The sequence below is a fragment of the Cyrtonyx montezumae genome, unplaced genomic scaffold (assembly GCF_038088225.1).
Source record: "Cyrtonyx montezumae isolate F1298 unplaced genomic scaffold, pur_monq_1.0 scaffold_3, whole genome shotgun sequence".
In the NCBI taxonomy this organism is placed as follows: domain Eukaryota; kingdom Metazoa; phylum Chordata; class Aves; order Galliformes; family Odontophoridae; genus Cyrtonyx; species Cyrtonyx montezumae.
The window spans coordinates 27,975,709-27,998,420 of record NW_027072034.1 but is presented as its reverse complement, the minus strand read 5'-3'; the positions used below and the strand labels follow the sequence as shown (position 1 = coordinate 27,998,420).

Here is a 22,712-nt window from a genome sequence, read left to right as displayed (position 1 = left end):
GCACTCACTGCAGCCCCTGCACTGGTAGCATCCCCAGGCTCATTACAACTACAAGCTGTCAAATGAAGCTTAGCTGCAGCAGAGCTTAAGTTACTAATTTAAAACCAAGAAAACCTCCATCGGGCTCCATAAGCCTTCAAGTAGTGAAGAAATGGGGCCAGTATGCACACTGGACAATTCAGGTTCCCTCCTACACTCATACCATGCATTGCTGTGTCTCCCGGGTCCTGCTGTGCAGCCCCCTGTGCCCCACAGTTGGCAGAGCAACCATCTATCACAGCCCAGGCATTTCTCAAGGAAATATAGCCAGCAACACCACAACACCATTAACAGTACGTTCCACACACATAGCCCTAGCAAACAACCACGGTAGGGCAGAGAAAAACAACACATATGAACAGCTAACCTACTTTTGAGAAATGGTGCCAGAAGCATCAGTAGGAAGATAAGGAGACCCTGCAGAAGAACCAGCAGAACTGGAAATATTTATAGTATTCAATGTCTGTGTGGGGCAGTAGGAAGAGTTAGCCCCTCCTCTTTACTGCAGGCAAAGAGTCTGCACCTCATTAGTGCTCCTTTCTATTGTAGAATGGGAGTTTCTCTTCCCATTCTTCCTGCTTTAGCCATGAAGAAGAACTACAAGAGACAAATGAAAAATTCCTCCTGCAGCTTCTAGGTAAAGCAGCAAGGTCTGCAATGCTGCTTGTGAGTACATGCAAGCCCACATCAGAATTCACAGTAATGAGGTCTCCGTATTAACAGTAAATATCCACAGTGATTTTAATAGCACAGCTTCTGAATCTTACAATGGCGGACCTGACATAAGATGACAGTAATTTCTTTATTCGCTACAAATATAAATTATACCTAGACTCTTTTTTTTTCTTAAGAATAAAAAAGGTACCATGTGTTCCATCTTCCAAAGTCAGAATCACAAGGGAAAAGACGATAACCATTCGAAAGCTGCATAGAGTATACAGATAGATCGTTTACACGTAACACGAAATGGCAAGTCATTAAAAATAAGACTTCTCTGAAACTTCAAATGATTGTCACTACCAAACGTACCTACACAAGTTGTCTTATGAGCCCTTGGAAACTGTATGTCCTCCTCCAGCATTTCACTCCCATTCTCATACACAGAGTTTCCCAGAAACATTTAATGTTCAGGAGACTCCGTGGCGTTTTTGTTTTGTTTTGGGGTGGTCGGGTTTTTTTTTTTTTCTTCCACATAAGCCATTACAGTCTATTTCCTCTTCGCTTTTTTCTCTCTGGTGTGCTACAAACAGTCCTCTGTCTGAGAGAGTGGGCAGCCCCTCCCCCTTTTTCTGCCACGTTCAAGCACAACAACCAGATTTTGTCCTTTTGGCCGGTTTGTAGTCGGTAATGTCCACAGTCTGCGGTGGCCCCTCAGCTTTCTGCCTTACGATTATCGGTACAACCATGTCAAACACGGTTTCAAAGAGGTAGTCCACCTTATATCCCGTTTTTGCACTGGTCTCAAAGCACATTTTCTCAGCTGCCGGAACATCCTTCTCATCCAGCATTTTGTACTTCAGGATCTTCTTATAGAGCGCGACCGCATCCTCCACGCGGACTTGTTTTCGCACCTTTGAGCTGCAGCCAGCAGCGGCCTTCTCAGGCCTGTGTTCATCAGGTGCTGAAGCACAGTCGTCGCTGAGGTCCACTTTATTCCCAACGATAGCGAAGATGCAGTCAGCACTGGCGCTGTCCGTCAGCGCCAGGAACCTGTCCTCCAGCTCCACCAGGCTCTGCAGGCTGTTCACATCATATGTCAGGATGACGGCGGCTGCCCCTCTGCAGTACATAGATCCCAGGCCATGAAACTGCTCCCGTCCTAGCAAAGGTTTAAACGCAACATAAGTTAGTGTGCAGGAAGCTGCATTACTAACCGAGTTAAAAAGTTTCAGAAAATTCAAGCCAATTTCAGACGATGGTAAGGTGGGCTTTTTTCCCTTCTTTCTTTTCCTTAAGAGCACCACAGTACAGCTCAGCTCAATGCATGCTGATTCAGAGTAGGGAATCTGCAAAGATGAGCGACCGTGCAAGAGTGGCAAAGCAATCACAGTTGTCAGAAGAAAAAAACAACAAAACAAAAAACAAAACAGCATATTACTTTATGTCCCATGAACGACCACTCTGCTCACATCCACATATGTCCCATTTCATCTATCCAGCCATTTATAAACACAAAATAAGTTCCATTGTGTCAAATTCTGCTAGAATTCATAACTAAACTTGATACCCACTTTCCAAGCACATCCAGTTCAGAAACGTGGATTTTGAAAGTTGGTGGCAGCCTTAGCTGCAGCAAAGATTAAGATAGCAGAGTTCAGGATCTTGCAATCTTGTTTAACATCTTCATCAATGACCTGTATAAAGGGATAGAACATATCCTCTGCAAGTTTGCTGATATGATTCTCTGATACAAAGCCAGGAGGCGTGGCTGAAAGGCAGCACAACCTTCTGGTGTGTCAGCAAGACCTGGACAGACAGTTGGGCAAAGAAGAACATGATGAGGTTCAACAAAGGCAAGTGTAGAGGCCTACACCTGGGAAGACCAGCTTCACAAATCCATTCAAGTTACAGGCTGACCTGCTGGAAAGAAGCTCTGCAGAGAAGGCATCCTGGTACACAACAGGTTGGCCACGAGCCAGCAGCATGTCCTTGAGATCAAGAAGTCCAATGGGATCCTGAAGTACACTAAGAAGAGTGTGGCCAACAGATTGAGGGAGGTGATCCTATCCCTCTACTCTGCCCTGGTGAGGTCATATCTGGAGTACTGTGCCCAGTTCTGGGCTTCCTGGCTCTAGAAATACAGGGAACTTCTAGGGAGTCCAGTGGAGGTCTACAAGAATGATTAGTTTACCTCCCATACAAGGAAACGCTGAGAGACCTGGGGCTGTTTAGCCCAGAGAAGAGAAGATGGGGGATCTTAACAACACTTACAAATATCTGAAACACAGTGGTCAAGAGGATGGGGCCAGGCTCATTTCAGTGGTGCCCATCACCAGGACAAGGGGCAACTGGCACAAAGTGGAACACAGGAAGTCCCATCTGAACATGAGAAAGAACTTCTTTCCTTTGAGAGTGACAGAGTACTGGAGCAGGCTGCTCAGAGAGAGTGTGGAGCCTCCTTCTCTAGAGATACTGAAAACCTGCCTGGATGCTTTCTGTGCAATCAGCTCTGGGGAACCTGCTTTAGCAGGGGGCTGGACAAGATGATCCCCAGAGGTTCCTCCCAGCTACTACAGTTCTGTGATTGTGATTTTGCAAGCAGTTTAGTCTTATGCTACCCATCTCCAGTTCTTATATACATTGGCTTTACAGGAAGAGCCTCCTGGTCTTTAGTATAGACTTCCGTCTATAGACTATAGACATCCATCCCACCACAAGTATTTGTACTTTTTTAGTGCAGTAAACACAACATAAATGAACCCTGATTTCACTTTAATTTACTTGCCCTGATCATCACTCAATAACTGACAGTTAATAGCAAAATGTTTATTTCTCCTCATCATCCAGCGAGTGTCTTAACAGCACTTCCAGTTAAGCCTTGCTGGTCTCTGATTCAGAGTTATCTCTTGGAAGACAAAACTGGGAAAGAATCAGTGTTCATCAGTAGTTGCACAGGGACCAAGGGAAATGAGACACAAAACAATGTTTTCCTTTCCCACGTGGAACTGCAACTTTCCCTATGTATCTACAGCACGTGGAAATTTTGCTCCAGCACCTTCACTTTTCTTCCCAAAACTAGATGGAGAAAAAGATTAAATGCATCAGATTTCAAACAGCCACTAGGTCCAACCTTTGGTCACTACCAGAAAGAGCTGTGACTGAACAAAGAAAAGGAGAGAGCCAAGAATGTGGCTCCAACGATACTCTTTCAAACATTAAACATCGTAATTCATTGACTCTTTTCATACAGCCTCTTCACACAGGACCTCCATTTACAGAAGGTTTGGATATAACCTGGTTACTTTCACGTTTTTATCAGAAAGCTACTGATAACTGAGTTACAGCATGAAATCACTGCAAACAACCGTTGAACGGGAAAGGTAAAAACTCATGTTGAAAAACACAGGTCAACATACGTTAGGAAAATACAAAGAGGTGTGAGGAAGATGGTGAAGATGCTCAGAAATACAAAAACTTATGTGTGAGTAAAAACAATATCTTTCAGGCTGGTGAACGATAGAAAAAAAGAGTATAAATGGATGTCTATAAATTTATGTGCAGTCTCTATTACTCCTCACAGAAAATGAGGATATGTCAGCAAAAAATAATAAAAAAAAATGCATGTAGTTAAAATAATTTAAAATACTTCCTTACGCAGTGAATAATAGGAAATTACAGTCGTGATATTTCAGCAGTCAAAAGTTCAGTGAACAGTGTTCAGGAAAGCATCAGGCAAAGTTTATGGAGTAATGCATCTGGGCAATTTTGTGTAACTTCTGATTTGTTTTCCTCCAGCAAAAAGAAATTCTTTTACCCAGAACATGGAAAGAAGAAAAGAGGGCAAAAAAGAAAACAAAAGTGATGTTCCCACTCGGTGAGGCAGACGGGGGTGTAGGGGAGGTCACTGCTCTCCCACTCACCTTAATCCCACGTCCACATTTGTGCTTTCAGTTGCAGAAGAGCTGTCTTTAGAAGCCTCCCATTTTTCGACAGAAGTTTGTGCCGTGACCTACTTTGCTTTCCTTAAAATCCTGATTATACTGTGGTCTGGAAGCCACAATGGAACATATATTCTTGCCGTTCTCCCACTTGAGATGCCTAAGCTATAAAATCCAGCCCCAAAAATCATTCACTACAGCAAATGAACAGTAGAACAACACTACTGCTTGTTTGATAGAATTTGTATGCTAACCTAATCTTGCACAGCATAAACTATGATACAATTACATTTTAACTACAAAATGTCTGTTTCTACAACTAACATTGTTGAAAAGGGGGGAAAAAAGCAAAAGGAAGAATTTGCTTTGCATAAGGGATTAATTATATCAGAGCAGTCTTTTTCGCTCACCCACACAACACAATCTACATAAACACGCAGAAAAATGCATAACTCTCTTCTGCTGCACAGTCTCCTCATTCACACTGCTTGTAGCACTCAAGGGCTGGAATGTCCTTATAGGCAGAACGTCCCCAGAATTGCTTAAGGCATTTAAATTAAATCTTAGCTATTCCCCAAGGTGTTGGTCAATATAATAAAAATTAAAATAGTATCAGACAGCAATATGAAAAATCTTAATGTGCAGAATCATTGGAGCTGGAAGGGACCACTGGGGATCACTAAGTCCAACGCCCCTGCTGAAGAAGTCAGCCACCCCTTCTTGGGGTCAGTTATTTCTTGGTCTGGAACAAATGGCTCCCACTCCATCAACATGTCTTTTTACACAGTCAGCTCACTTAAAGAGTGAACACCGGCTCCAAGAATTAAGCAATTTCACTACCATAAAAAAAAGAAAGAAAAGCAACAGAGTGGCAGAACTATATCAAATAATTTGCAATCAAAGGAATTGCAAGTACAACCAAATCAACCACAGAGGAATACTATTCAATTTGAAGACTGCTAAGAGCAGAGGAGGAGGCTGAGGCTTAGCCAGCCAGCCTCCTGCAGCACCCTGCCTGCCATTCTTTGGGTGAGAGCCCAAGCAGTCTCTCAAGGGCAGCTGCTGTTAGGGAGGGCAGAAGATATCCTCCAGACAGATCTGAACCCGTTTCTCACCTACCACCTCTTCAAAGGTTTTCACTGCACCTTCTAAAACAATGCAACTTCCCACATGTACTTCCAAGAAATCCTTTGCTGGAAGAACAAGTTTTAAATCTCTCCACACTGAGTGCACAGAAAAATGCAAAGCAGTCTGCTACCTTACGTCTTGATGGAATAAAACACCACAAACACTAAAGAGCTAAAAAGGTCTTCCAGAAAAAAAAAACCATGATGTTGTTATTCTGATGGCAAAGCCTGGGAGTCTGAGTTTCTGAAGTAAGTATGTAGAGTGAAAAAGTAGGCAAAGGTGAGTGGTAGAAGCACATTCTAAAGCAGTATCTAAAATTAACAGGTGTGCAGAATTGTCAAGGAAGTTTTGAGGACAGTCTACAGGACCAGCTCCCTTCCAAGGTTTTTCATTGCTGTTTAAACAGGATTATAATCTAAGCAGAAGTCGAGAGGAATTAACACAAACATAAGGTATCAGCTACAGTGAGAGGAAGGTTCAAAGGGTGACCCTGACGCCACTGAATTGCTTCAACAGAACCATCCGTGTGATCACAAGTCTAGACAAAGAAGATCCTTCTTAAAAAAAAAAAAAAACACATTTCCTTCTGTTTGCAGATAGAACAGTAAAGTTATGACCCTTTAAATGACATTAGGGGAAGAGGTTTGGCTAGAAATGAAGTCTCTGTGCATGTACACCAAGCTATATGCAGACTACCAAAAAACAAGCAACAACATCCTTGAAGGTTTGCAGGAAAATTCTCCTGCCCACAAGTGACCTGGGCTGTAGAGTTCTAACACTGATCAAGTCAAAGTTCTTCACATTCAATTCTGAAACGTATTCCTTCTAGGCAGCTTTATCATCTTTCCCTTAAAGTCAAAACTTTATTAAGACAATCTGGACTGTGCTTGTGGTTACCTTGGGATAAAAGTAAAGCTCTCCATCACAACAGATTAACATGGAGGACGTAGGTAGGAATTAGAAGAAACAAATGAGTCTGAAAACATCACATAGCTCAATTTTTACATACCCAGAAGCTGTCTGAATACATGATTTCCCAATCCGTTTGAAATGTCAACATTTGGTTTTGCTTCCAGACAAAATTACCTATAGAATAATAGTCTTTGGGAAGGAGAGAGAGGGGGGAAATAAAGTAAAAATAAAATACAGAACAAAAGCATGAAGCCACTGAATGTTGAGTAACCAGAACATTCATTTAAGCTTTGCCTTTACCTAGCAGAATACACTCACAGTGTTATATTGTAGAACGTAATTGCATACACGGAAGCCTCAGTACACAACAGACCTCAAGCCCTACTAAAACCAAGAGGCACTTATTTTGTTAGTACTCATACCTCAGAAATTAATCAACGTTGAAGGTGTGAACCAAATCCTACTTCAGGAGCTACTACTTAAGGTATTAAGTTGAAGTATGGATGCCTCAGCCAAAACTGAACATAAGGTAAACACGGGAAAGTCCCGATCTTAATACCCAAAGGGTTTCACTTTCATCTTGAAAGCAAGAAAGAGCCACGTAGGGAAGAAGAAAATAACAGCTGCATTGGTTGCATGAACAAAGGACAAAGGAAAATGATTCAATACATCCCTGAAGAAAACCCAACAAAACCAGAAAGCCAAGAAAGGGATCTCACCATACATGATGGCGACTAGCCTGCTCCATCTCCAAATGTACGTTACTATAATTGCTGAAGTCACGTATTTGTCTCCTATTAAAGGAAGACGTGAAAGGCCAAAAAGAGTCACCCTCATCCCTTAAATCACTCTGTGGGTTGGACTCAGTGATCTTTATTGGTCCCTTCCAGCTTGGAAAGATGCTACACTCTATGTTTTTGACTTAAAAGAACAAACATGACTAATTCTGAAAGAGTCTGAGGTTCCAAATATCCTGAGAACATCCCCACTCTATAAACACAAATCATTTTAGGCACGTAAAGCTCTCCTTCTGCACAACAGCCATTGAGTGTGAGCAAGAAAGCCACATGAACAGGACCAACCACTCACTCCTTGCTCTGACAAGATGAGAAACCAGGACTAGGATATCTGGGTGATCTTAGTGTCAAAATCTTGAGGGAAGACAGAAACTGCCCTGGCTCCACTCGAATGATAAAATGGTATGTTAATCAGTGCATATACAACACTCTTATAGCATGTGAAGTCTAAAAGACACCTTTCTAGATTGCAACTGAAAAAACAAACTTCACTTTCTGCAAGAGAGTAACTGTGCAGGTACTATTTTTGGTATCTGGTCTATACTAAGTTCTTTTCACACTTTAATGATTTAGAACATGAGGTCCAGCACCAGAAAACATGCAGCAAGCACATGGAGGTTTGCAGCCACTGTCATCCTGAGGCATTCAGAGATGACAAGGTGGTCAAGGTGTGACTGGATCTGAACAGCAGCACAGGGCTGGGGGAAAGGCTCTCTCCTCCCTGTAACCTCGGGATTGTTATGGATCTGCTGCAAAGAAGGAGGCCAGACAGCCCCGAGCACACAGCACCTTGCCCTCACATCAAGAATCAGCACGGCAGCCTGAAGATGCTGCCAAGGAAATGCTCTGGTTGTTGTGGGAAGGGTTTGTGCGGCCACTTCAGAGCTTACAGCCGTAGCATTCCTTAGCACGGCACCATGGACACACCAAAATAATTCTTACTGGCTGACTATATTCAGAAGAACCATTAGGAAAATGAATGCTAAGTTCTGGTTTGCTATTTGCCTGATGTTTGCAGGTTATATAAAAAGAAAACTGCAACACTTGCATAAAAGCAATAACTTCCCCCTGCTTCAGAGATGTCCATGTTCAGCTGAAATATTGATGAACTCATTCATAAATCCTTACATTAAAAAGTGTGTGAAAATGATAAGAGAAAAACAGAACACAATTGTACACCTACTTATTTATAGATTACATTTCCATTATTCTGCAAAGAGGTTAGGATCAGCTGAGCTGTAGCGACTGCTTGCATCTATTGCTAATAAGAAAACAGAATAATTGAGTAAGTGTTATTTAGTGTCACAGTAACAGTAACCAAAATGATTCAAGGGATGGAGCACCTCTCCTATGAGGACAATCTGAGAGAGCTGGGGCTGTTCAGTACATTCTATATCTAAAGAATATTAATTCATTTTATGAAAAACATCTATAACATGATTTATTTGCCTGCTTCTTCCTCCTCCCCCTTAAAAAGTAATAACTAAACTAAAAATAACTGGTACACCATAAATAAGTTTCACAGCATGCGTTTCAGAAGAGATGGTCACACACAAAACAGGTAAAAGATTTTGCCCTAAAACTGTAGCCCTGTCACATACCTTCTAAAACAGGAGCCTTCTCTTAAGAGGTTTAATAATTTTGCTAATATTAACACTTCTCATTTATTCTCAGCCTTTTAAAAAGGAAAGTCACCTTACCAGAGAGCTAAAACAAACAACAGCAGCAACTGCGCTTAATTTGTTTCTCTTCTTACAGTCTCCGTCAGGAAAAAGTGCTCCTACAGTATTTTGGCTTTGTTTCCTTTTTTACTACAGGCACACAGTGATAATAGCACAGCCCTCCCATGACAGCCTTCACCACCTGGGGAACTGTCACCTCCATCCTTCTGAGAATAGCACTTCTTCCTCACGACTGAAATGTGCAAACTGGTCAAACCCTTTAAATCGACTGCTTAACGACTATTAAAACATCAATTCAATTAGCGTTTCAGAAGTGATACGGCAGCACAAGTCACATAAAACAATTCTTCCAAAGAAGTTCACTTAAATGGGCCTTTTATTGTTGGGACAAATAGCACAGTGGAAAGTTACTCAAGAACCATGTCCGCACAGAGTACTCTGAGTCACATGCCAAGGGCCTTAAGGAGTCAGTTAATGATCTACAAGATCATCTGAGTTTTGGCTGAAGATGACGTCTTGTTGCAAAAAAAAGGTCACACACAAGAATCCACTTAAAGAAAACATCAAAAATTTAAAAAATGGGTACCTTTGCTACAGGGTGAGTTCAATTCAGCACCCTCTGAGGTTATCTTTCTAGATACTCACTAGTAGAAGCTTCAAAATAAATGCTTAGTCACAACTATTTTTCTGTTGTGCTTAAGAAATGACTCAAAAGGCACGAGCTCAGCTCACAACACACCTCTGAAGAATCCACAACTGAAAATAAAGGGTAAGATTTGCCTTCAGTTGTCGGTAAGCTTTTGGGGTTTTTCTGTCTTTGTTTGCTGGTTTGGGGTTTTTTATGACAGTTAACAGCATGACAGTTAGGAAGAAATGTGAGTTTAAGAAAAAGCTTCTGATTTTGAAGTCAGCTAAACTTAAACAGGGGGTGTCTAGCAGCTTAAGTCTGTACTGCTCAATCCACCAGAGTACAGTAAGTCACAGAAGTATTAAAAAAGCTGACTGAATCCTCTCATCCACACCTCAGATATAATAAACATCACTCGGTCACCTTTTCAGTTCTTCTATTAGTCATATCATTCAGTTTCAGTCAGGAACTCTTCCAATCCAGCCTTGAAAATTTTCACTCCATAACTGGCAATGAAGACTGCCATTTACCAGTTCCCAAAGACAGACTTGTTGCACACATTTATACAAGGGAGAAGATGGAGACAACAAGGAGAGAGGAAAGAAAAGGATTCACAGAGCAAAGTCAGAGATAAGCAGATGTAATCTTCATTTGAGTCTCATCTCCAGCAAACAATGATGACAGATTTCACTTAGCCCTCACCTTGTGATGGAGGAAGAATCAGTATTTCAAAAACCAGCCAGAGTAGTTAATATCCCACAAATTGATCTGCTACATTTCAGCTTTCAGACTGAATATCAAATCAGGAATGCCTTCAGCAGCAAAACTGCTGATGAAAAACTGCACAGCTCTTATAAGAAGGATAAACACTATCAGAGAAGATCGATTCTTTAAAAGATATAGACCAGGAATTAACTACAACTTCTCTGGGGCAAAATGGAATCTGTTCTGTCCAACCAAGTCCAGCTGAACCACCCTGCTGAAACTGTGGTAGAGCACTTGAAAATGAAAATTACAAAGCTTCTGTACAGCTGTGCTGAAGTACAAGTGGGAGGGCAAGGTTGAAGGCAGAAAATTGAGTAAGTGAACTGTAAGCATCAATGCAAAACTCCTTTATGTTTAAAAGACAACTTCAAATTGCTACTTAAAAAAGAAAAACTGGTCATTTGGCAGATTACTTTCTTAAGGAAAGGCTTGATTTAAAGCAAACCATCAGGAAAAAAAAAACATGCTTTGGATTTACTTTGGAAGAGCCCCGTGGAAGACTCCTCAGGTGCTTCAGTCAGCTATTGCCCAGCGACAGAAACAGAGAGGCCAGTTACACATGGGGGCACAGAACCACATGGGCCATGCAAGACTCAGCCCTGGGTTGTGCAAGAAGCCCTTTCCCCATACTACTCTCTGGAGCACCCCTTTGTCACCTCTAAGAAATGTCACTCCTACAGAAAAGCAATTCATTTGCCACATGAATGATTCTAAAAGCAGCTTGTTTTCCTTCCCAGTACCTGAAAACTGATACGTGAAAACTGAATCCCACTTCCACGTGCAGAGTTTGGTACCAGCTCCCTGTCTGCAGACAGACCTTCAGAACCCACAATCTCTCTCAATGTTTGCTCTCCAAAAGGAGAGCTGGTCCTTCGCTCAGGGAGGAATGCACGGCCGGGTTTGTTTTAGCACAGCTCAGGGCCATGGAGGTCACTTCACACACGTTGGTATTTCACACTGCTCAACAAGGAGCTGGCAAGTCAACTCAAGCAAACATTGATACAGGTGTGGTATTTAAAACAAAAATCAGAGGCGGGTGGGGTTAATTGAGATCATTCCCCTTAAATTACATTGAAAAACCCTCTGAAGCCCCATTAGCTCTCTGGGAAGACAGTTAGCAAGTCAGTGTCTGCCTATTCCCTCACAGATAGAAAGATTTCCTGTTTTTCTTCGTTTTTTATTTCTGTTTTAAGTTTACTTAGGTTAGTAAGCCTCCTCATTAGATACTTTGCTTTTGCCTTAGTTCTTTTTACAACCTGTTTTTTAATCTTCAAAATTCCCCATGAAGTTCTTTGGTTGTTGGGTTTTTTTGTTCTGTTTTTTGAAGAGTAACTACATACACATCAAGTCACTACAGCACGATACATCATACAATTCTTTGAATGAGAACTACCATAAACATAATAAACACATCTTAATTAAAGACAGCAGCACCACCCACAGCATGGCATTGTTTGGGACAGACACTGGCACCCTGGAGCATACAGAAAGAGATGCTTTTGCCCTAAATACATTGGCCATGGTTCCCTTTGGAGATGAAATGACTTTCTAAATCATATCTGGACAGCACCTCAAGCATTACTTCCATAAATCTTTTATCCTACCCCTGCATTTCCAAATTTATCAGGATTAGGTAATAACAAGAAGAGGGCTAAAGTATTTCCTTTTAAAATCAAAGACCAATGCAAGACAGCAGCTGAATTCCAGTAGTCACCATCACTCACAAGAAATAAGAGACCAAGATTCATTAAAAAAAAAAAAACACATTTGGAGAGTGACATTTCTTTTTGCTAGAAGTGAACTTCAGCATCACATTATAACACTGAGAAATAATTCCTGCATGCGTGTCAAGTAAGACAGCTGTCTGAGCTGCATGAAGAAGCTACGGCTATCAGATCAACAACAGGCACCCAAAGGTGGTCTGCCCCAGCACATACTTGATTAGTACCTCTTATTTCAGATGAAATTAAGCCCTGCTGTACTGTGTAACAGTATGTTAGCTCCTGGTTTCTAACGCTTAAACTGATTTTTTATTTACTTATTCCATGGCAGGACGATGCAACCAGACCTTTGAAGTCCTTTCCAACCCAAGTCATTCTATGATTCTGTGATTCTTAAGCCAGCCCTTGCCAGCGATTTGGAAAACATTAAAGCCTTGCTAAGTGGGTAGAAGTATACTGAAAGATACAGATTCTGGAAAGTAAATAACAATTAACTTCTTTTATTTTTTATAATTAATGCATATTAGTAACAAGGGACATAAACCTAGTCTCACTCAACAGTCATGTTAATTATTTGTTCTAATATCACTTCATTTATAGGCAGATTCTCAACTAAGACTATATGCAACCTATTCATGCAGAATTTATCCTCGAGAAAACTACAACTCCTCCTTCCCATCACCAACCACCAACAGCTTCAGTTGAGCTGAAGTCTTCCTCACCAGCTGTCTCTGGATATCTGCTGTTCATCAGGAGCAGGAGAAGTCTCAGTGACCCAAAGGGCCGTCCTCAGCAAGCACCAAAAACAGGGCTGTACCAGACAGACAGCTGCCTTCTGGCTCTTACAGGAGGGGTTAACCACATACAGATAATCTTTATCGCAGGGCACGGGGCTTCTGCTCTGAGGACACATGCTGGAGAAGATGAAGATGTGGCTTTGCATTTCCAGCACTTCTCCCTTCTAGTTCCACATCAGGCTTCTCTGCCTGCACTCTTGAAGAGCATATTTAGTACTCACTCTGTAGAGACATTAATTGAAGAAACAAAAAGCGTAAAACAAGCACAATAAAAATGGATTTTGTCTTATTAATGTTACCCAGCCTGGCACAACAGGAGTAACAGTAAGAACTCTTTTTTTTTTTTTTTTTACTTCAACTAAGATGAGGCATCACCTCTAGGTCAAAGAGAAGAGGCAACAACTAGTCCACTGCCACTGGGCCTCCAAGGTTTAAGAGAAACCAAGAAGTTGAACAGGATGACATGGGAAGGGCACAGAATGCTAAAAGAGGAAAGGAGATAAGGGAAACAATAGGAGCAGGATACATAGAGCTATCTGCTGTGGGAAGGACAGCTGACAGCCTACAGAAAGTCTGATAGAGTGCTTGTTCCTCCTCATAAAAGTAAGAAGCAATTACGGGGCCAGGGAGCGGTGAGTGGCCCAAGACATTTTCAGTATCACTAAAGATTTATTTTTAAGTAAGCAACAGCCTGTAACAGCTTCTCGGAGAGGATGAAAAAAAAGAAAACCTCATTATACCAGTTATTTTTTAAAATGTGTCCCACTTGCAGTGACCTAAGAGATTTGATGATCCCTTTTACAAAGCTTGGAAGGTGATGATTCAACCGTGTACAGCTCTTTCTTTGCTTGTTTTGTGGTTGTGTTTTTTTTTTTAATCTATAAACCATTATAGATTCTGTCACATCTCTATTGGTTGTTTGTTGTTTGTTTTTTTTTTTAATGAACCAAAATGTTCTGCAAAAGGCAGCAGAAGAAAGGAAACAAATAAACCAAAACCTCCCTAAAATATAACCAAGAACCTTCTTTCTAACTTTGGCAGTTAATGAGAGAGTAACAGCAGATTTGTTCACGCAGATGACAGACATCACTTTGAAGAACAGAAAGTGAACTTTCAGAACTTCCACAGCATAAAGTGTCGCAATGTAAAGTCAGACAGGGAAGTCGGGCAGCCCAAACCCCTGGGGACATGGGAGGAGCGCTCCATGAAGCTCAATTCAGCCAGGGCACAACACCAAGTGTGCACGTTTTTACACTACTGTCATTTAGTGGACTGGGAACGTGACCCTAAGCAGGTATCCAGAGTTGGTTGACTCCATGTAAAGGAATTATTACCTATCTTAGACATTTATTTGCTTTTAAAGGTTGTTTCAATGCGCGTACTTCACGCCCTTCATGAGGTGTGCGACACTTCATTTACCTTGCCTCACCTAACAAGCTGTTTCTTTGAGATGTCTAGTTAATATTTTCACAGGAACATTTGCCTGAAAGTCTAGGCCATCCTTTGTTTTACAAACATAATTAAGCGAAGAATAAAACCTCAAATATTTAAACATCTACAGATGAATAATTTACATCACTGAAAGTTGATGAGTTATTTTCATGATAGAAAAAGAACCTGAAAGCACAGAAGCATTAATTCACTGAAAGACAGCTTCTGACTTTAACCTGTCCGACTTCTGAGGTTATAAACAATTCTCTTGGAATCCTGTACCTGAAGTTTCCACTGTGTTACAAACTAGTCTGAGATGGATTTTTGCTCTAGAGAACTTACTGAAAAGGAAAAAGCTCAAATAGACTTCTTTTTGTCTTTTTGCTATATATATATAAAACAGTAATACACTGGAGTTCAGACAGGCCTTCAGACAGTCAGCAGAGTCCTTCCACGACGGGCTCCTGGAGGGCCCATGCAAAGCCAACCTCAACTCTAGTCAGCTTCTCAAGAGATGAGACAGATACAGCTTAATATTCATTCACATCTAATGATCTATCTCCCCTTAAAAACAACATCAAGAGGTTCTCTGCTGGATTTGTTTTTCCATACCAAAACAGCTTAGTAGCATTAGAAAAATCTTGTATATGCTTACTAATTGTCCTAAGAAGATATTGTCCTCAGTCTCCTACACTGAAGCCTGGCAATTTACTTCCATGGACAGTTTGTTCAGATTTCAAGGGGAACCCCCTAACCCTTCGATCACCTGTGCTCTCAGCAGTACCACTTGGATAACCTAAGTTTAATCACCAAGTTCAAATCTCATTTTCTAGAGCTGTGCATCTGCATGTGAAGTTACATAGTGTAACAGAAACAAAGCAGGGAAAGTAATCCATCACATGTCTGACACCTAATGATCTAATCTCAGGATGTTCTACACAATGTTCCCCTGGAAGAAATCTAATCAGTCAGACTGAGGAGACAAAAATGACTCTCTTTATTTCATAATTTCTAGCAGCTCCAAGCGTATCCACTGCAGACTCAGTATATTTCCTTACAGAGGCCCAAACAAAGGTTACTTGTTTAGATGTTTTGCAACACTACAGCATGACCCAGACAAGGAATGACCAAGTTCACCTTCAGTTCAGCAGTGAAACAGTGCCTTAGGAAAAATGTCCTGGAAGCCCACATGGCTACAGGCTTCAATACAAGACAGTACCAAACAGCTGCTGTGCACCAGACAACTAAACTATGATACATAATTGCAGCGTAAAGTAAAAATACACAATTAGTTCAACTACCAGGAGCCAAAGCAGAGTGGAACTGACGCTGAGCCTCCCTAGGTTTGAGATTCGTGCATTATAACATGTACCTAGGTATAGGTGAAAAAAGAAGAGCGCTCACCATATACAAGCACTCAAACAGGAAAGATACAGAACAACTAGTTGCCTATCCTGTACCCTGCTTAAAGTAACTGGAATGCTATGGAACGAACAAGTTGCCTACCCATACCTGCTGTCACCTTCCTTCTGAAAGAAAGAAGCCTACATAGTCAACAGAAGACGACACCACAATCCAGACTGCCTAAATTCAGGCACCTGAGCATACAGTACAAATTTTAAATAACTATTTGTTTTTCATTCTGGCGCCTAGTACCTCAGAAATAACCAGAACTGTACACAGAAACTCTGCTTGATGCACATTCACCTGCATGTTACAACAAAATAAGGTTTTTGCTCTTCTATACACCGCTGTTTATCCAACTGAAGAGAGAATAATACAAGGGAAAAGCATTCCATATTTCATCCCTGAGTCCTCCCCTCCACTGTAAAACTGTTGAAAGAGGCAGCTCAGGTATGCAGGTGATAGATATTAAGCTCAAAATGAAGAGTGTAATAGGGCATTAGTAATTTGCTTTATTGCACAGAATACCTATTTAAACCGTTGTACATACCCATCTGGCAAACTAATTTACTGAAGCAAATAACTCAGTTTCTGGCCACCCTTATGAAATTTTCTTTTTTTTTTCCCCTACCATCCTTCCGATCCACAAGGAAGATGCATTTCCATACACATGCAATTTCATTTGCATTGCCTGACCAGCCATTTCTCTCTTATGCCACTCTCTCTCACAAATTTTGTTGGCATTGTCATGAAGCAGACAGTCATCACTGAAACTAACTTTCAGCTATCAAGTCAATTTTGACAGTTATCTGGAAGATGCAGCTCTTGCTTCAGTAAACAGGGAAGGAAGGACACAGCGCCAGACACACAAGCTCTTCATTATGAAGTTTCTCATACTGCTCCAACGTAGGATCTGTGGCTTTGGAACATGGGCTTGTACAAAGTCACACATATCAGGCAAAGCCAAGAAGCAAAATTTTCACATAAAAACAAGAACATAGGCAGCACAAACTGGAGATGAATACATACTTGTTCTCTAACATGCAGCCCTCACTTCAGCCCAAATTAAAAAATAAGGACAATATCTTTAATTACAGAAGTCAAGATGGTCCCAAGGACTCTAACACTGCAAACCCCAGCTATGGCTTGATGAACATGGGCAGTGTCATGGCACAACACTGCACTGCTTTATCCAGGCACAAAGCTCAGGTTACTGATTTGATTCGGAGAGTCTCCTTGAACCATAAAGTCATTTCCCACTTTGCTAGACCAGTGGAGTCACTTTGCCTGCTATTATTAAATACCACATGCAAAGCATGGATTTAACATGGGAGTCTGAATACAGAAGTTAGCACAGAAGCTCATACACGAGATTCATCTTGGCCTGTATCAAACACAATAAACAAAACAAATAGCTTACCCTCCCCAACAACTTGCCACCGAAGAGCCTGTACTAAAAATAAACACTATAAATAGAATTCCTCCTTCAATAAATAGCTGAATAAACAAAATGTGTTAGTTTTATCTCCCATTTCTTGTTGATGTTTTTGGGTTTTTTCCACCCATAGTTCCTTGTAACAAGGTATTACCAATTTTTTACTTTTTTTTTTTTTTTTTGCACAAAAGCACTTTCTTCCAGCAGCGGTGTATTTGTCACCTTTGATTTATACTTGTGTACCCATACATTCTTACCTTGGGGGACATGAAAAACAGAAGTTCCTTCACAACTTTCTCTGCACAATTCATAATTCCTTCACATTTCTCAAATCGTCTTCCAAGTTACTCTTCTCAAACAAGATTCACTGCAGAAAAATCCCCTAAAGCAATGTTTCAAAACAACACAACAATGCCTCTATGGATGTTATGAAAGCTAAACCTTTATTCCTGATTCTGCTTCATAGGTTCTAGATACAGAGCACTACTCCTCAATAAAAGACCCATGATGCTCAAGATACTTTTTGAGATGTTATCTTCTAAACCTCTCCAACAAACAACTTCCTCCAACATACCTCATTGCACATTGATCATGATCCAATCTCAACTGCTACTCTGTCACCCTACCCCCGGTACAAAAAGGTCTTTCTCCTGCCTCAGGGTTATCTTAGGCTTCAGTTAACCTAAGTAACCACCTCATCTGTAGTTTCCTCTTTCCCACTACAGCCATCCATTTCCAAAAGCGGGAAACAGCAGAATATTGAACAGAGTGGATACTACACATCTTCCTTGTAAAGAAAAGACATTTTAAATTCTACTGTTCTGTTTCATTGCAACAGAGGACCACATTTCCTTCTTACCTACAGCCAATTTTTGAGTTGTTCACACCAATTAACTTTAGCCTCTGGGGCAGAAGGGAGACTAAATTATCTGGCCCAATCCTGTACTCCAAAGGAGTGAGTCACATGCCGACCTATGTTCCTCCTGAGAACTGCACCAGTCACCTGCTCCCTGGGATAAAAACGTGCAGAAGGAAGCATACATCTACATAGAAAGAAAAACTAGTAAGGCACAAAGACTGTGCGAGGGAGGAACCTTAGACCAGACCACTACAGTTAAACTCTACCACTCTGATAGCTGAATATTCACAGATGAAAATAAGTCAAACAAATTCTCCCATTCAGATAACTAGCTTAAGATGAGAGGAAGGAAAGAAGGGAAGTCTGCTTTTCCAGTTAACTTTTATGTTTCCTCATCATCACGCCGCATGACTCTCTGTTGGTAAATTCAAAAGGCACCTTCTGTCTTCAAATGCAATCATTTCAATCACAAAGATAATTTTATGGCATACTTGTGACAAAACTACTGATCTGCTGCTTTGATCCAAGGCACTGAATCAGGAGACACTGATCACTAACAGTTAAGAAACCTTACTTTTGGGAGCATCACTGGTACGTCAGATGAACAAGCGTCAACTTAAAGAGACTGAAAACTTAACATACAAACAAGTTCTTTTTGAAATATCAAGGCATCAGAAAACCTGAAAATCCCAAACACTCCCTTAGAATTGTTATTCATATACTCCAAGCTCTTTTAAAAGTGGAGCAGGGCTAAGAACACCAGAACTTCAGGATGCGTTTGCAGTACCAGAGATAAAGGGCTACATACTACCTCAGTGCTGCACACCACTGATGCCCAGCAGGAAACCTTCGGGTTTCTACATAACTGCTGTCAGCACTGCCTAGAAAATTTTATAGCTATATATAAACATACATAAATACACATACACACACACGCACATCCTTTGACATCCTTGAGTCTCCAGCCTCCAATTCTTTCGCAGGAGGAAGTTATTCTGACTGATGCTGTTGCTGACATTTCTTGGTTACAAAAATTATGTCTTCAGTCACGCCACTAGGAAGGTCTCAAAGCATATACTCAGGTGCCTTAGTGACAAGGTCTGTATCTAGCAGAACTGCCCTTTAAAATGCACCAAAGGTTCACAGTTTCTGTTTTTTGTGTTTTGTCATGTATAGTTTAAGCACATAGTTTTGTTTGGTTTTGCTTTCTAAACTCCTTTGAATTAACTGACTCAAACAGAAAATATAATTCATAGCATCTGCTCCAAGAAAACAACAGCAGCCACACTGGGTCAGACACAAGGCCATCTAGCCAAGAACCTCTCATAACAGAGAAAACAGCCAAGAGCAGAGGGCTAGAAAGAGCATCAAGAACAATGCAAACAGTGCTTCTCTCAGGTACTCTTCCATGTGTAGAACATTTGCCTCCTTGAGTTGGATGCAATATCCAAATGACTTTTCTTAATCATTGGATTGGAAAACTGGAAATATCAAATCATTTGCTGCAAGCATTTACATTAAAAAAAAAAAAAGAAAAAATCAAGTCTGACAACTTCTGCACACCCATTTCACAAGGCTTGCGGATAAGAATACGAAAGATTTAGATTAGGCTAAGAAGCTGATCTCTCCAACATCAGGATGGGTGTGAACATAGAGTAAAGACTCCCACCTAGAATAGCTCAATTGCTCTTCAGATGTAACTTGGCAGATCATGTACAGTTCCATGGCTTACTGAGCAGTAACAATACAGCAACATACACTCTAAAACTTTTAGCACACAGTTTTAATCATTTCTGGAAAAAATGAGAGATATTTCTGAATAATAGATCAAGAGGTAATGCAAGATCAACAGTGATGAGTAAAACCGATACATATGTTAAATAATTCAGATCAGCACTTGAACTATGGTAGTATTAATATCCACATATACTTAACCCTCAGTCCACCATCTCTACTGTGGATAAACTCATCTATCACTCAAGTAGTCTTTTTCAACCTTAATGATGCTACAGTTCTATTCTATGAGGTATAATACTATCCAAAAAAAAAAGTTTCATTGTATTAAGGTTTACCTCATTACAGCCAACTGCCTAATCCATGTCAGAACAACAATCATCCAAACAGAACATAAAAAATTGAGGATTTCCATGGAGTTAACAGTGCTCAAAACAGCACTGATGAGAGAAAACAAAACAAAAGACAACCACAACATTCACATACAACATAAAATTCAAAAATTAGACCATGCACTCATAGAATCACCAAGGTTGGAACAGACTTCAAAATCATCCAGTCCAAACACCCACCTACCACCAGTATTTCCTCACTAAACCATAGCCCTTAGTGCCAGGGACATGTTACAAGTATTTGCAAGTACAGTTAACCTCGTGTAACCGAGCATTTTGCTGAAGCACTGAGTAATGCAACAGTTACAGTCAAGCACCCCCTCATTTCCCAGTCCTAATGTTCTCAATTGCTCTACGTACAAGTAAGTGTGAGGGACTGCTGGGGCGCTGCAGGACTAAGAGAAACATCTGGTGTCAGCACTCAGTATTCAGGAAAGTAAGATAGGTGCAAGTGCAGAACTGTAATTCTGTCATACTGTGATGCTAGACCTTTTCTAATTTCCTGGATGATCTTTTATTTTTTGAATTTCCACCCTTCTGCAGGAGCACAAGTCACCAGTGAGACCACCCAAGAGCCAGCACCCTCGGGTGGCAAGGGAGAGGACACCAGGCTCAGCACTAATTCCCAGCAAGAGAGGAGAGAGGGGACCACGTATTACGGTGCTCACAAGGCTGTACGGTTTTCAACTGTGGATTCAGAAGTCCTGATGAGGGTCGGGAAACAGCAGGAGCTCTGACCATGGGGTGTGAGGGATCCCAGACCACCACAAAGCAACCAGCTCTGACCTCGTGCTCCAAGGAAGGAGCCACCTGGTTGCTTCATCTGGCTGGCTGAGATGCAGCTCTGGGGCTCCTCCAGCTTCCTGCTCCAGCCTCAGTTATACTATAACGTAATACGCTGCAAAATTATATATATTAAGAAGAGAAAAAGCAAATCAGCATAAGGGAAATCCTCTTGATGAGACCAGTCTTTGGCGGTGCTACTGGTAGAGAGTTTTTATCGCAGTAACAGACTAAGAAAGGAGAAAAGTAAAGCCAAAGTAGCCAGATCTCCTACACGCCTCCTCCTCGCCCTCCGCAAACTCTCCACGCAACTCTTCAGCACTTTTGCTCCCCCTCTTCCTCCTTCTCAGCTCCAGGCGCAGGAAAAGCCATGTCGGGCTGGACTGTGACACGAAGTGAAACAGCAACCGAACTTCCCTCCCCAGCGTCCCCGAGAGGCAGCGGGATCTCCGCGGGGCTGCGGAACGCATCGGCCGCGTTCCTCCTGCCACCGCTGGGGACCCGTGGCGGGCAGCGGGGCGCAGCCACCGGCCCTGCAGCCTCGAAAAGCCGAGGTCGGGGCCCACAAGAGAAAGCCCAACCCGCCCGCACAGCCCCTCGGCCCACCTGCCGTGTCCCAGATGGAGATGTTGTACGGCCCCCACTGCTTCAGGTAGAAGGCGCCGCCGACCGTGCTGACGGTGTCCTGGAAGCGCCGCTCCATGTAGCGGTGCAGCAGCGAGGTCTTGCCCACGTTCATGTCCCCCAGCAGCACCACCTTCCCGTCCGGCTTCTTCATCGCGCCGCCGGGCTCCGGAAGCGGCGGGACGAGGGCGGCCCCGCCGCACGCAGCACCGACCCGGGACACCGCCGGAGCCGCCGCCGCCGCGATCCGGCCCCACTGCGAGACCGCCCCCGCTGCTCCTCCTCCCACTCCCTCCCGGCCCGGCCCGGCCCCGCTCCTCCCCCGGCCGGAGCCAGGGGGAGGGAGCCGGGCGGGTGCTGCGTGGCCCCGGGCCTCAGGCGTTGCGTGGGGGGGGGGAGCGGGCAGCCGGGATGTCCCGCAGGCGTTCGGCCAGTGCCATAACTCAGCCACGGCTGCAGCCACCGCATCCCCACAGAGCCAGCCAGCCCCTCCTGAACCGGCCCTCCTCCTGCCAGCAGCTCAGGAAAACTTCCCGAGGAGACGTGGAGGGGCTGGGGGAGCGGCCGCAGGGGAAGCAGCTGACAGAGTACGTTGCGGAGTTGGTAATCGATCGGCCGCTGATCGAGGGAGTCCAGCGGAGGGCTGCGAAGATGATAAAGGGCCTGAAACACCTCCTTTACGAGGAAAGGCTGAGAGATCTGGCTCTGTTCAGCCTTGAGAAAAGAAGACTCAGAGGGGTTCTGATCCACGTCTATAAATATCTAAGGAGGGAGGCTGGACCCTTCTCTGCAGTGTGTGGCAATAGGACAAGGAGAAATGGGCACAAACTGAGGCATAGGAAGTTCTGCACAAATGTGCGTGGGAACTTCTCCACAGTGTAGTGACAGAGCAGTGGCACAGCTGCACAGAGAGGTGGTGGAGTCTCCTTCTCTGGAGACGTTCCAGACCCACCTGGACGCCTACCTGTGCAACCTGGGCTAGG

General features: G+C 42.6%; 1 protein-coding gene across 1 annotated transcript; it reads right to left on the bottom strand.

Moving 5' to 3' along the window:
- Positions 1–755: 755 nt before the first annotated feature.
- On the bottom strand, positions 756–21,973 carry RAB20 (RAB20, member RAS oncogene family). Its single transcript, XM_065741007.1, has 2 exons — positions 21,712–21,973; positions 756–1,858 (listed from the first exon to the last, which is right to left on the bottom strand). The coding sequence occupies exons 1-2, from the start codon at positions 21,881–21,883 to the stop codon at positions 1,338–1,340; spliced, it is 693 nt and encodes a 230-aa protein (XP_065597079.1). The 5' UTR covers positions 21,884–21,973; the 3' UTR covers positions 756–1,337.
- Between the last annotated feature and the right edge of the window lie 739 nt (positions 21,974–22,712).

Coding starts and splice junctions, on each gene's coding strand:
- RAB20 (XM_065741007.1), bottom strand. CDS start 21,883: ATGAAGAAGCCGGACGGGAAGGTGGTGCTGCTGGGGGACATGAACGTG. Junction 1,859..21,711: donor CTCCATCTGGGACACGGCAG/GTGGGCCGAGGG, acceptor AACCTTTGCTAG/GACGGGAGCAGTTTCATGGC.